The following is a 12500-nucleotide window of genomic DNA, read 5'->3' as shown; positions in this document are numbered from 1 at the left end:
CGTGCTTCGTCTCCACGGTAACGTGCTCAATGAGTCACGTGATATGATGCGCGGATTGACGATCTCAGACATGGAGGAAACTGAGACTTGTGAACCTACTATATAGTGGTAATTGGGGATTCCAAAATTGGGGTGAAATGGGGATACAACTATTATTATTATTATTATTATTATTATTTTTATTTTTTTTAAATAACCTGCTGAAATTAAATTAAAATGCACAGAATGTTTTCAACATTTGATCAATTTTATTTATACATTTTCTTGAACATTTCAGAAATTCTCCAAAACACCCCGAATACATCAAACATGTCTGCCTGGCGCCAGTCCATTGCCCCTGGCAACAGCTGCTGGAGGAGTGGGAGGAGCTAGTGAAGCTCATCACTAAACAAGTCACGTGATAAGATGCGCGGATTGACGGTCTCAGACGTGGACGTAACTGAGTTTCGTCCTCCAGCACCCGGAGTGAGGCGAGTCACTACGCCACCACGAGGACTTGGAGCGCATTGGGAATTGGGCGTTCCAGATTGGGGAGAAAAGGAGTTACAATTTTAAAAAGAACATTCATCATCTGCATGCTTGATTTACCAATAAATATGCCAGTTATGGTTTAAAACTAGGGCTGTCATAGACACGTCTTGAGATCTCTTAGTTCAGATTTGTGCTCATCAAGTGTTTGAACACAAGAATGTAACACACATGCGTGTTGTTCTGCTGAAGTGTTTCCTCACTGTATAAACTGTGTGTTGCTCATAGAGCCGAATTGTCACTTACTGCCCCCTGGAGGACACAGGTGGTACTACAAGCATTTCTCAGGACTCTTCCTCATTACGGTACGGGGGCAGTGCGATTAATAGCGTAATTATTTCAGAGCAGAATCTCATTTAAAATAACAACCTTAAAATCAGATCTGGTCATGCGGTGAAGCCAATGAGGAGTTTTGGTTGAAAACTCTAATTCATGTCAATATTTGAGAGAAAAGATGGAACTGACAGAAAGATGTCAGCGATGTGTTTACATGTGTCTCATCTGCGTCAGTAAACACATGGTCAGGACTGGTGATCCTGTAGATGTGTGATTGGTCAACAGTAATGAGCGTGACTGACCGTAGCTCCGTCCCGCAGTTTCAGGATGCACTCCATCGTGTTGATGGTGATGACGACGGGTTCGGAGCTCAGTTTGGTCCAGGGCACGTGGATGCGCAGCTCGTGGATGTGTCCGCTCAGAAACGTGAATGGCAGCTTGAGTTCCTGTAAACACACATGAAGACAGTCATCTCACACCGCAGGACTATTTCAGAATCAACTTTAACCCTCTCTCCATTATTCCACCCCGAGAACCCTCCAAGGACGCCAAGCATCTACCCCATTCCCCAATAACACAAATTCCCCAGTCGTCTAAAGCCGCTACCCTCCCCATCTCAGAGCATCAGTCCTAAAATGGGGACATTCCAGCTGACTTCCAACCCCTCAAAAACGCCTGGCGACCATAACACCAGGACCCAATCCTCCACATGTTTATTCCCCACTTTAATTGACCGCCTCATCTCTCAAAATACAGAGTCTGGGCCAAAACAAAACCTGAGTCCCCAAGACATCAAATACAAAACTATGAACCCTCAACCAAAACCCCTGGACCTTAACACACCCCCAAAAAACATGGGTCATTTGTGTCTCCATCTTCTGATTGGCATCACCAGCAGGTGGGCGTGTCTTTAAGACCAAGCCTATATAATCTAGAGGGGGTCCAATAATATCAATGTAAAATCTTGAATAGCATCAGGTGCACCCTTGAATCTCTGGATACAGACTTGATGTTTTTTAGGATCCTATCCCACACCCCCTCCTCCGATACCAAGATTAAATCTTTCTCCCATAATCTCTTGATAGAAGTTGAAGCTCCGCCCCCAGACTCTGAATTATCAGGAGTAACACACTGATGCCTCATGATGACCTTTCCCAAAAACAGTAATCACCCCTCCCAGAGTATCTGCTGCTTTAGGGGGGTGTGTGCTACTCCCAAAAACAGTAATCACCCCTCCCAGTGTATCTGCTGCTTTAGGGGGGTGTGTGCTACTCCCAAAAACAGTAATCACCCCTCCCAGAGTATCTGCTGCTTTAGGGGGTGTGCTACTCCCAAAACAGTAATCACCCTCCCAGTGTATCTGCTGCTTTAGGGGGTGTGCTACTCCCAAAACAGTAATCACCCCTCCCAGTGTATCTGTTGCTTTGGGGGTGTGCTACTCCCAAAACAGTAATCACCCCTCCCAGAGTATCTGCTGCTTTAGGGGGGGGTGTGCTACTCCCAAAAACAGTAATCACCCCTCCCAGAGTATCTGCTGCTTTAGGGGGGGGTGTGCTACTCCCAAAAACAGTAATCACCCCTCCCAATGTATCTGTTGCTTTAGGGGGGTGTGTGCTACTCCCAAAAACAGTAATCACCCCTCCCAGTGTATCTGCTGCTTTAGGGGGGTGTGTGCTACTCCCAAAAACAGTAATCACCCCTCCCAGTGTATCTGCTGCTTTAGGGGGGTGTGTGCTACTCCCAAAAACAGTAATCACCCCTCCCAGAGTATCTGCTGCTTTAGGGGGGTGTGTGCTACTCCCAAAAACAGTAATCACCCCTCCCAGAGTATCTGCTGCTTTAGGGGGGTGTGCTACTCCCAAAAACAGTAATCACCCCTCCCAGAGTATCTGCTGCTTTAGGGGGGTGTGTGCTACTCCCAAAAACAGTAATCACCCCTCCCAGAGTATCTGCTGCTTTAGGGGGTGTGCTACTCCCAAAAACAGTAATCACCCCTCCCAGTGTATCTGCTGCTTTAGGGGTGTGTGCTACTCCCAAAAACAGTACAGAGCAGGTGTCACAGCTGTAAATACATGAAGAACTGCGATCTGGGAATCCCAAAATGATGACCCAAATTCTCAAAGGATCTCAACACTCTCATACGGGACACCAAGTGCAGTAACCCCCCTCACAATCCACTCTGACCAGCAGAAAGGGGTTTTATTAATACTTAATTTAGGGTTCATCTGCACGAGGCAACATCAGAATTACAGTTTTTTTTCAATCGCTATGACAGTTTTTTCAATACATTTAACAATTTTCCTAAACTCTTAACACAGTTAGCACTACATCCGTCTGTGTAAGCTATACTATTAACACATTTGTTGTTGCTTTAACACAAAATGCATACAATTAACACAAATTTAAAATGCTTGAACTTCTTTTACACACAAGCTCAACCAAGACCAAAACACTGTAATTTTACAGTCAAATTTACAAATGCTTTCACACTGTATATCAGAACAGATAACATCATGTTCTAAACATAACTTATGTAGGCTAAAGTCAAAGTGAACAGCTGTTCATATTGTGAATTGAAACACAAATATATTCCCTGTATCTTATTCCATTGCTAATGAGAAACAGCTGATTGAAGTTATGCAAATATATAAATCACAGCTGATTCCCATCTAGGAAGCACACTCAGGTGTTGAGGTTCTTTCAATCGCATGATCATATGTTTTAAAAGAGGACTCTTTGGGCTGATCTTGTGTGGAAAAGGAACAATATAGAGCAACACAAAAAAAGAAAGAAAGAAAGAAAGAAAGAAAGAAAGAAAGAAAGAAAGAAAGAAAGAAATGCCTGCACGAGGGAGAGGGAAGAGCGAGTACCAGGACAAGGGAGAGGAGTGGGGCAAGGGCAAGGAGAGGAGGGCAAGGGAGAGGAGTGGGGCAAGGGACAAGGGACAAGGGAGAGGAGTGGGGCAAGGACAAGGGAGAGGAGTGGGGCAAGGGCAAGGGAGAGGAGGGGAGTGGGGCAAGGGCAAGGGAGAGGAGTGGGGCAAGGGAGAGGAGTGGGGCAAGGGAGAGGAGTGGGGCAAGGGCAAGGGAGAGGAGTGGGGCAAGGGCAAGGGAGAGGAGTGGGACAAGGGCAAGGGAGAGGAGTGGGACAAGGGCAAGGGAGAGGAGTGGGACAAGGGCAAGGGCGAGGAGTGGGACAAGGGCAAGGGAGAGGAGTGGGACAAGGGCAAGGGAGAGGAGTGGGGCAAGGGCAAGGGAGAGGAGTGGGACAAGGGCAAGGGAGAGGAGTGGGACAAGGGCAAGGGAGAGGAGTGGGACAAGGGCAAGGGCGAGGAGTGGGACAAGGGCAAGGGAGAGGAGTGGGACAAGGGCAAGGGAGAGGAGTGGGACAAGGGCAAGGGAGAGGAGTGGGACAAGGGCAAGGGAGAGGAGTGGGACAAGGGGCAAGGGGAGAGGGAGTGGGGCAAGGGCAAGGGAGAGGAGTGGGACAAGGGCAAGGGGCAGAGGAGTGGGGCAAGGGCAAGGGAGAGGAGTGGGGCAAGGGAGAGGAGTGGGGCAAGGGCAAGGGAGAGGAGTGGGGCAAGGGCAAGGGAGAGGAGTGGGGCAAGGGAGAGGAGTGGGACAAGGGCAAGAGAGAGGAGTGGGGCAAGGGAGAGGAGTGGGACAAGGGAGAGGAGTGGGGCAAGGGAGAGGAGTGGGACAAGGGAGAGGAGTGGGGCAAGGGAGAGGAGTGGGGCAAGGGCAAGGGAGAGGAGTGGGACAAGGGAGAGGAGTGGGGCAAGGGAGAGGAGTGGGGCAAGGGCAAGGACAAGGGAGAGGAGTGGGACAAGGGAGAGGAGTGGGGCAAGGGAGAGGAGTGGGGCAAGGGAGAGGAGTGGGGCAAGGGAGAGGAGTGGGGCAAGAGCAAGGGAGAGGAGTGGGGCAAGGGCAAGGGAGAGGAGTGGGACATGGGCAAGGACAAGGGAGAGGAGTGGGGCAAGGGAGAGGAGTGGGGCAAGGGAGAGGAGTGGGGCAAGGGAGAGGAGTGGGGCAAGGGAGAGGAGTAAGGGAGAGAAGTGGGACAAGGGCAAGGACAAGGGAGAGGAGTGGGGCAAGGGCAAGGGAGAGGAGTGGGGCAAGGTAGAGGAGTTAGAATGCGTGGTGGCGCTCAAAGAAGGACCAGAGCTAGGGTAACTGATCAAATAAGAGCTACTATCATTGACCATGTCATAAACCACGGGCTATCATACAGAGTAGCTGGTGAACAAGTACAGCCAAATCTCAGCCGGGACACAGTGGCATCCATTGTCCGTATTTTCAGAGAAACCAACAGGTAGGATATTGCTTCTCCTACAGCAAAGTGTAAATAATTTTACCATTTATTACAGTGACTGTGTGCCTCCGGTCTCTAATATGTCACTGTATTTTGTCCCTCTAAGTATTCAACGTCTGCCTCCCTCAGGGGGCAGAGGAAAGCTCCTGAATGAAGAACAGGAACTTGCTATTGTCAACATGGTGATTGCTGACAATGAAATAAAACTGAAGGACATTCAGTCCAGAGTTGTAGAGGACATCCTTGTCTTTGGGAACATTGCAGCAATCAGCATAACATCCATTTCTCGGACTCTAGCTAAACACAGAGTTCGAATGAAACAACTATACAAAGTTCCTTTTGAAAGGAACAGTGAGCGCATCAAAGAACTCCGTCACCAATACGTCCAGGTAAGGTTATGCAATACAGTCATTACTGTACTATACACAGTGTGTTTTGCAGTAAACTACTCTATAAACCTGGAGTACATTAGGACATACAGTAGATATACAGCAAAGCATTTACATACACTGTGTCTAATTACTTTCAGAGAGTCATGGAGTTGGAGGCCAATCAAGTCCCACATGAAATTATTTATGTTGACGAGGCTGGCTTCAACTTGCAAAAAGGCGTCGCCGTGGGAGAAACATAATTGGCAAAAGGGCCACAGTTACCGTGCCGGGCCAGAGAGGAGCCAACATTACCATGTGCGCCGCAATCTCCAACAACGGTGCACTCCTGCATAAATGTGAGATTGGCCCCTACAACACAGACCGCCTTCTCCTGTTTTTAGAAGACCTGCACGAAAGACTGCTGCCAGAGGTAGAAAGGGGACAGGTGGGAGACCACTTGCCAATATATGTGATCATATGGGACAATGTGGCATTCCACCATTCCCGTGCAGTCACAGCCTGGTTTGACGCCCATCCAAGGATGATGTCCCATTTCCTTGCCCCTTACTCCCCTTTCCTCAACCCCATTGAGGAGTTTTTCTCAGCCTGGAGATGGAAGGATGGTCCACATGACCAAATGTCCCTCCTGGATGCAATGGATGCTGCATGCCAAGACATCACAGCTGAACACTGCCAGGGGTGGATAAGGCATGCCAAAAGATTCTTCCCACGATGCCTTGCCAGAGAAGATATCAGGTGTGATGTGGATGAGAACATGTGGCCAAATGCAGAAGACCGGGCAGATTAGAAGATTACTTTGTTTTTTAAATTATTATTCCAGTGCTTTTTCTGTTTGTATATCTTGCAGCAATGTCCTTTTGCAAATAAAGTCTTTACTGCAGCAATTCTGTCTCTGTCTTTTTTTTTCAGAAACTGTACATTCTATAAAGCTACTCTGAGATGGTCATTCATTTTTTGTGTTGAAGTTCTGCAGCAAAAGAAAGTAAAATGCATTTACTAAACCCAACAAAAGAAATGTAGAGAGGCATCAAAAGAAACTGCAGTGCAAAACACAATCTATGATCAATACAATATACTGTCTGTTGTATAACACCTGACACATAAAATAATGCAGTTTCTGTAATTTCAGCTGATGATAGTGTTTTTTTGTCATTGTGTTATGATTGACTAAATGTTCCTGTTGGAAGAGAACATGTGTTAGTGTTTTGAATAATTATTTGATTTTGAAACATGTTTGCAGTGTTTTGTTAGACATAGTGTATTGTGTTAGTGTATTATTGTATTTTGAAAATTAGTTTACAATGTGTGATTTTGAGCATGAAATTAACCGTTTGGCCAATTGTGTGTTTTAGGTGTGTTGGTGCGTTAAGAGTTTAGGAAACTTGTTAAATGTATTGAAAAATCTGTCATAGCGATCGTAAAAAACTGTAAACACTCTGAACTTTTGTCCACACTAGTGTTGTCACGGTAACAGAATGTCAGCAGTCGGTACAATACCAGTGACATTTCACGGTACTCGATACAATTTTCGGTACCAAACAAAAACATGTTACTAAGCAACACTCTTTTATTAACAAAGTCTACAAAACATCAGCAGCAGAACTAAGAACAGAAATATGCCATTGAGCAACACTTTCATTTAAATATATTATTATAACAAAACTGAACAATGTATGCTTAAAACATTTGTGAACACTTATATAAGATTTGCTTCAACTTTTGCAACTTTTAACCAAGTACTAAAAAACTAATCCTAAATAAACAAGCAAACAATAGAATGAATAAAAAACTATTTCCAAACTAATGTGCAAAGTGCTCTTATTAATAAAGCTGCATATTGCCACTTTCCTTCACAATAAGAAATGCACAGTGCCATACAGTGGGTACAGAAAGTATTCAGACCCCCTTACATTTTTCACTCTTTGTTATATTGCAGCCATTTAAGTTCATTTTTGGTCCTCATTATTGTACACACAGCACCCCATATTGACAGGAAAACACAGAATTGTTGACATTTTTGCACATTTATTAAAAAAGAAAAACTGAAATATCACATGGTCCTAAGTATTCAGACCCTTTGTTCAGTATTTAGTAGAAGCACCCTTTTGATCTAATACAGCCATGAGTCTTTTTGGGAAAGATGCAACAAGTTTTTCTCATCTGGATTTGGGTATCCTCTGCCATTCCTCCTTGCAGATCCTCTCCAGTTCTGTCAGGTTGGATGGTAAACGTTGGTGGACAGCCATTTTCAGGTCTCTCCAGAGATGCTCAATTGGGTTTAAGTCAGGGCTCTGGCTGGGCCATTCAAGAACAGTCACGGAGTTGTTGTGAAGCCACTCCTTCGTTATTTTAGCGGTGTGCTTAGGGTCATTGTCTTGTTGGAAGGTGAACCTTCGCCCAGTCTGAGGTCCAGAGCACTCTGGAGAAGGTTTTCGTCCAGGATATCCCTGTACTTGGCCGCATTCATCTTTCCCTAGATTGCAACCAGTCGTCCTGTCCCTGCAGCTGAAAAACACCCCCACAGCATGATGCTGCCACCACCATGCTTCACTGTTGAGACTGTATTGGACAGGTGATGAGCAGTGCCTGGTTTTCTCCACACATACCGCTTAGAATTAAGGCCAAAAAGTTCTGTCTTGGTCTCATCAGACCAGAGAATCTGATTTAGCACCATCTTGGAGTCCTTCAGGTGTTTTTTAGCAAACTCCATGCAGGCTTTCATGTGTCTTGCACTGAGGAGAGGCTTCCGTCGGGCCACTCTGCCATAAAGCCCCGACTGGTGGATGCTGCAGTGATGGTTGACTTACTACAACTTTCTCCCATCTCCCGACTGCATCTCTGGAGCTCAGCCACAGTGATCTTTGGGTTCTTCTTTACCTCTCTCACCAAGACTCTTCTCCCCCGATAGCTCAGTTTGGCCGGACGGCCAGCTCTAGGAAGGGTTCTGGTCGTCCCAAACGTCTTCCATTTAAGGATTATGGAGGCCACTGTGCTCTTATGAACCTTAAGGGCAGCAGACATTTTTTTGTAACCTTGGCCAGATCTGTGCCTTGCCACAATTCTGTCTCTGAGCTCTTCAGGCAGTTCTCCTTTGACCTCATGATTCTCATTTGCTCTGACATGCACTGTGAGCTGTAAGGTCTTATATAGACAGGTGTGTGGCTTTCCTAATCAAGTCCAATCAGTATAATCAAACACAGCTGGACTCAATTGAAGGTGTAGAACCATCTCAAGGATGGTCAGAAGAAATGAACAGCACCTGAGTTAAATATATGAGTGTCACAGCAAAGGGTCTGAATACTTAGGACCATGTGATATTTCAGTTCTTCTTTTTTAATAAATGTGCAAAAATGTCAACAATTCTGTGTTTTTCTGTCAATATGGGGTGCTGTGTGTACAATAATGAGGACAAAAATGAACTTAAATGATTTTAGCAAATGGCTGCAATATAACAAAGAGTGAAAAATTTAAGGGGGTTTGAATACGTTCCGTATGAAATAAGTTCTAATCGAGCTGCATTAAGCGTGTGCGCTCGAGGGATGAGCGTCCCGTGACAGAGTCTCTCTCCCCCTGAGATCGGGACATTCACACGACTCACAGAAGAGTCTCACACAGAGACATGTTTCTGAGTTTATAGTTATTAACATGATCTGCGTCTGTATTATTGCAACTTCAATAAAGACATTTTACTGCATTAAAGACGTAACGCCGCAATGTTTCCTTTAAAGAGCTCCGCCTCCGCTTATTCCACAACGGTACTTTGAATGTACTTTTTCTTTAATCATTCTCTGATATTTTGGGATCTACATCAAATAAACGGTGAAAGTTTGGAGTGTGATCGGTGTAATTCTGAACTGCTGCTCTCACGCGTCACCGTTACAGTTTAATGTGATTTCATGTTAAATGAGATCAAACGACTATTCGACAACTAACATTTTTCTCGTAAATTTTTCGTCTTTATTTAGGGATTTATACATAAATCTATTCCAGAATGGACTGATGAAAAGAATGTATAGTCCATACCAGATGGGTTCAGAAGTCTCCAAATATCTGTAAGATTTGTACCTGTGAAGCATCAGTGTTGCTCTCGGGGACTTACACACTTTTGCTTCACTATGATCAAGAACTGAATCCATCAATAGATTAAAGTCCCAATATCATATCATGAGGGGTTTCAGCGGCTTCCCTTCAAGATCTATAAAAAGCCCTGATCATCAGTGTTAGGTGTGTAAATATTAGACATAATGACTCTTCCTAATTTATCTTTACTCTGTTTGGGACATTTGAATTGTAGATGTTTATTAATCAGTGTAATGACTCCCCTGCTCTTACTCGAGCCAGCACTAAAGAACACACGTCCACCCCATATCTATAATCATAATTGTGTCAAAAATAAAATGCTAAAGACCACATTCCCACATTAGTGCCACAGCCAATCCCCGAACTTCCCCCAGAACCAAACAAACCGAAATAAGAGTGTGCATTAACCCCGCGCACAACAGCGCCAACCCTCAAAACGTGGATCGCTCGTTTTGGTAGAGTTTTATATTGTTTCTCAAGACCAGACACAAAAAAAACAGGCAATTAGAATCAAAGGTGGGGAACTCTGAAATCGTGTTATATCTGGGGGGAACCTTGCAAGGCGGATCACTACGAACGTCACATTGTGGCACGTGCCACTGAGCATGCCCGCTGGAGAAGCATTGATATTACTGATATTATGATATAATAATGCGACTGATCGTTAGGGATGAACGAATCGATCCTACAGTGCCCATATTGCGGTACAAGTGAAGATTCGATATATGACATCACAATATCATGATTCTGAGTCACAAGCTTCCAGTTACATAATAATGTGCATTTTGATTGCATACAGTATGAAATAAATTAATAATTTACAAATATACACATTCCATGTATTCTATCAATAAATGTCTTGAAATTGCATATATATAATATTTTGTTTGTTGTTTAGATCCATTATTTGTACTATTTAAAAGTATTTACATTGATATGTCATGAAAGTGATAAAACGATACTGTCTCTTTAAGACCAGCGGCGATACTGTCGCTTTAAGACCAGCGGCGATACTGTCTCTTTAAGACCAGCGGCGATACTGTCTCTTTAAGACCAGCGGCGATACTGTCGCTTTAAGACCAGCGGCGATACTGTCTCTTTAAGACCAGCGGCGATACTGTCTCTTTAAGACCAGCGGCGATACTGTCTCTTTAAGACCAGCGGCGATACTGTCTCTTTAAGACCAGCGGCGATACTGTCTCTTTAAGACCAGCGGCGATACTGTCTCTTTAAGACCAGTGGCGATACTGTCTCTTTAAGACCAGCCGCAGGACTTTGACATCTTTGGTCAAATGTATTTTTTACAGCATCAGTTTTATGTGTGATTGGAATTAAATTGTTGTTTGTGTGTTTTATGACAGTAAAGAACAGAAAAGATATTAAAAGAGTTTGCACTTATTATTGTTATATGGGCGTGTACATTACACAACAACAAACAATGGGAGAGAATGAGGTTTCAAGCAGGTGAGACACCTACAGAACATATAAACACACACAGAGCAGCTCAGACACTCAATAATATATGCCACGGTCACCCGAAGTTTACCCTGCTATAGTTCACTTCTGCATCCCAAACTGTGGAAAGGGTGCATGACTGAAAGCACAACTCCTGATACACATTCCCACTGGGATGTTTTCCATCTCACCTGCTCCAGCACGTCCAGTCTCAGGTCCAGTTTGCTCAGCACAACATCTCCGCCCCATAATGACAACTGCAGATCTGACGGCTTCAGATTCTTTATGTAGCGGTTCACATAACTCATCAAGAGAGGAGACACGTATGACTCCAACATCCTGACGTCACTGCACTCCTGCGCACACACACACACACACACACACACACAGTTAACACAACTCTACACCTGCGCACACACACACACACACAGTTAACACAACTCTACACCTGCGTACACACACACAGTTAACAACTCTACACCTGCGCACACACACACACAGTTAACAACTCTACACCTGCGCACACACAGTCAGTCAGACAGACACACACTCAGTCAGACAGACAGACACACACTCAGTCAGACAGACAGACACACACTCAGTCAGACAGACAGACACACACTCAGTCAGTCAGTCAGTCAGACAGACACACACAGTCAGTCAGACAGACAGACACACACTCAGTCAGTCAGTCAGTCAGACAGACACACACTCAGTCAGTCAGTCAGTCAGACAGACACACACAGTCAGTCAGACAGACAGACACACACTCAGTCAGTCAGACAGACAGACACACACTCAGTCAGTCAGACAGACAGACACACACTCAGTCAGACAGACAGACACACACACAGTCAGTCAGACAGACACACACACAGTCAGTCAGACAGACAGACACACACAGTCAGTCAGACAGACAGACACACACACAGTCAGTCAGACAGACAGACACTCAGTCAGTCAGACAGACAGACACTCAGTCAGTCAGACAGACAGACACTCAGTCAGACAGACAGACAGACACTCAGTCAGACAGACAGACACACACTCAGTCAGTCAGTCAGTCAGTCAGTCAGTCAGACAGACAGACAGACACACACTCAGTCAGTCAGACAGACAGACACACACTCAGTCAGTCAGACAGACAGACACACACTCAGTCAGTCAGTCAGTCAGACACACACTCAGTCAGACAGACAGACAGACACACACTCAGTCAGTCAGTCAGTCAGTCAGACAGACAGACAGACACACACTCAGTCAGTCAGACAGACAGACACACACTCAGTCAGTCAGACAGACAGACACACACTCAGTCAGTCAGTCAGTCAGACACACACTCAGTCAGACAGACAGACACACACACAGTCAGTCAGACAGACAGACACACACTCAGTCAGACAGACAGACACACACACAGTCAGTCAGACAGACAGACACTCAGTCAGTCAGACAGAC

The 12500-nt window shown here is 45.1% G+C and overlaps 1 protein-coding gene across 1 annotated transcript in view; it reads right to left on the bottom strand.

Moving 5' to 3' along the window:
- Nucleotides 1-12500, bottom strand: part of LOC127658076 (intermembrane lipid transfer protein VPS13B-like) — a 252573-nt gene that overhangs the window by 237480 nt on the left and 2593 nt on the right. Inside the window, 2 exon segments of the mRNA XM_052147177.1 lie at nt 1107-1250; nt 11234-11398. Coding sequence (XP_052003137.1) covers nt 1107-1250; nt 11234-11380 — 291 coding nt within the window. The 5' untranslated portion in view covers nt 11381-11398.

Source organism: Xyrauchen texanus, chromosome 17 (assembly GCF_025860055.1).
Source record: "Xyrauchen texanus isolate HMW12.3.18 chromosome 17, RBS_HiC_50CHRs, whole genome shotgun sequence".
Lineage (NCBI taxonomy): Eukaryota > Metazoa > Chordata > Actinopteri > Cypriniformes > Catostomidae > Xyrauchen > Xyrauchen texanus.
This window is presented reverse-complemented; position numbering and strand designations above follow the sequence as displayed.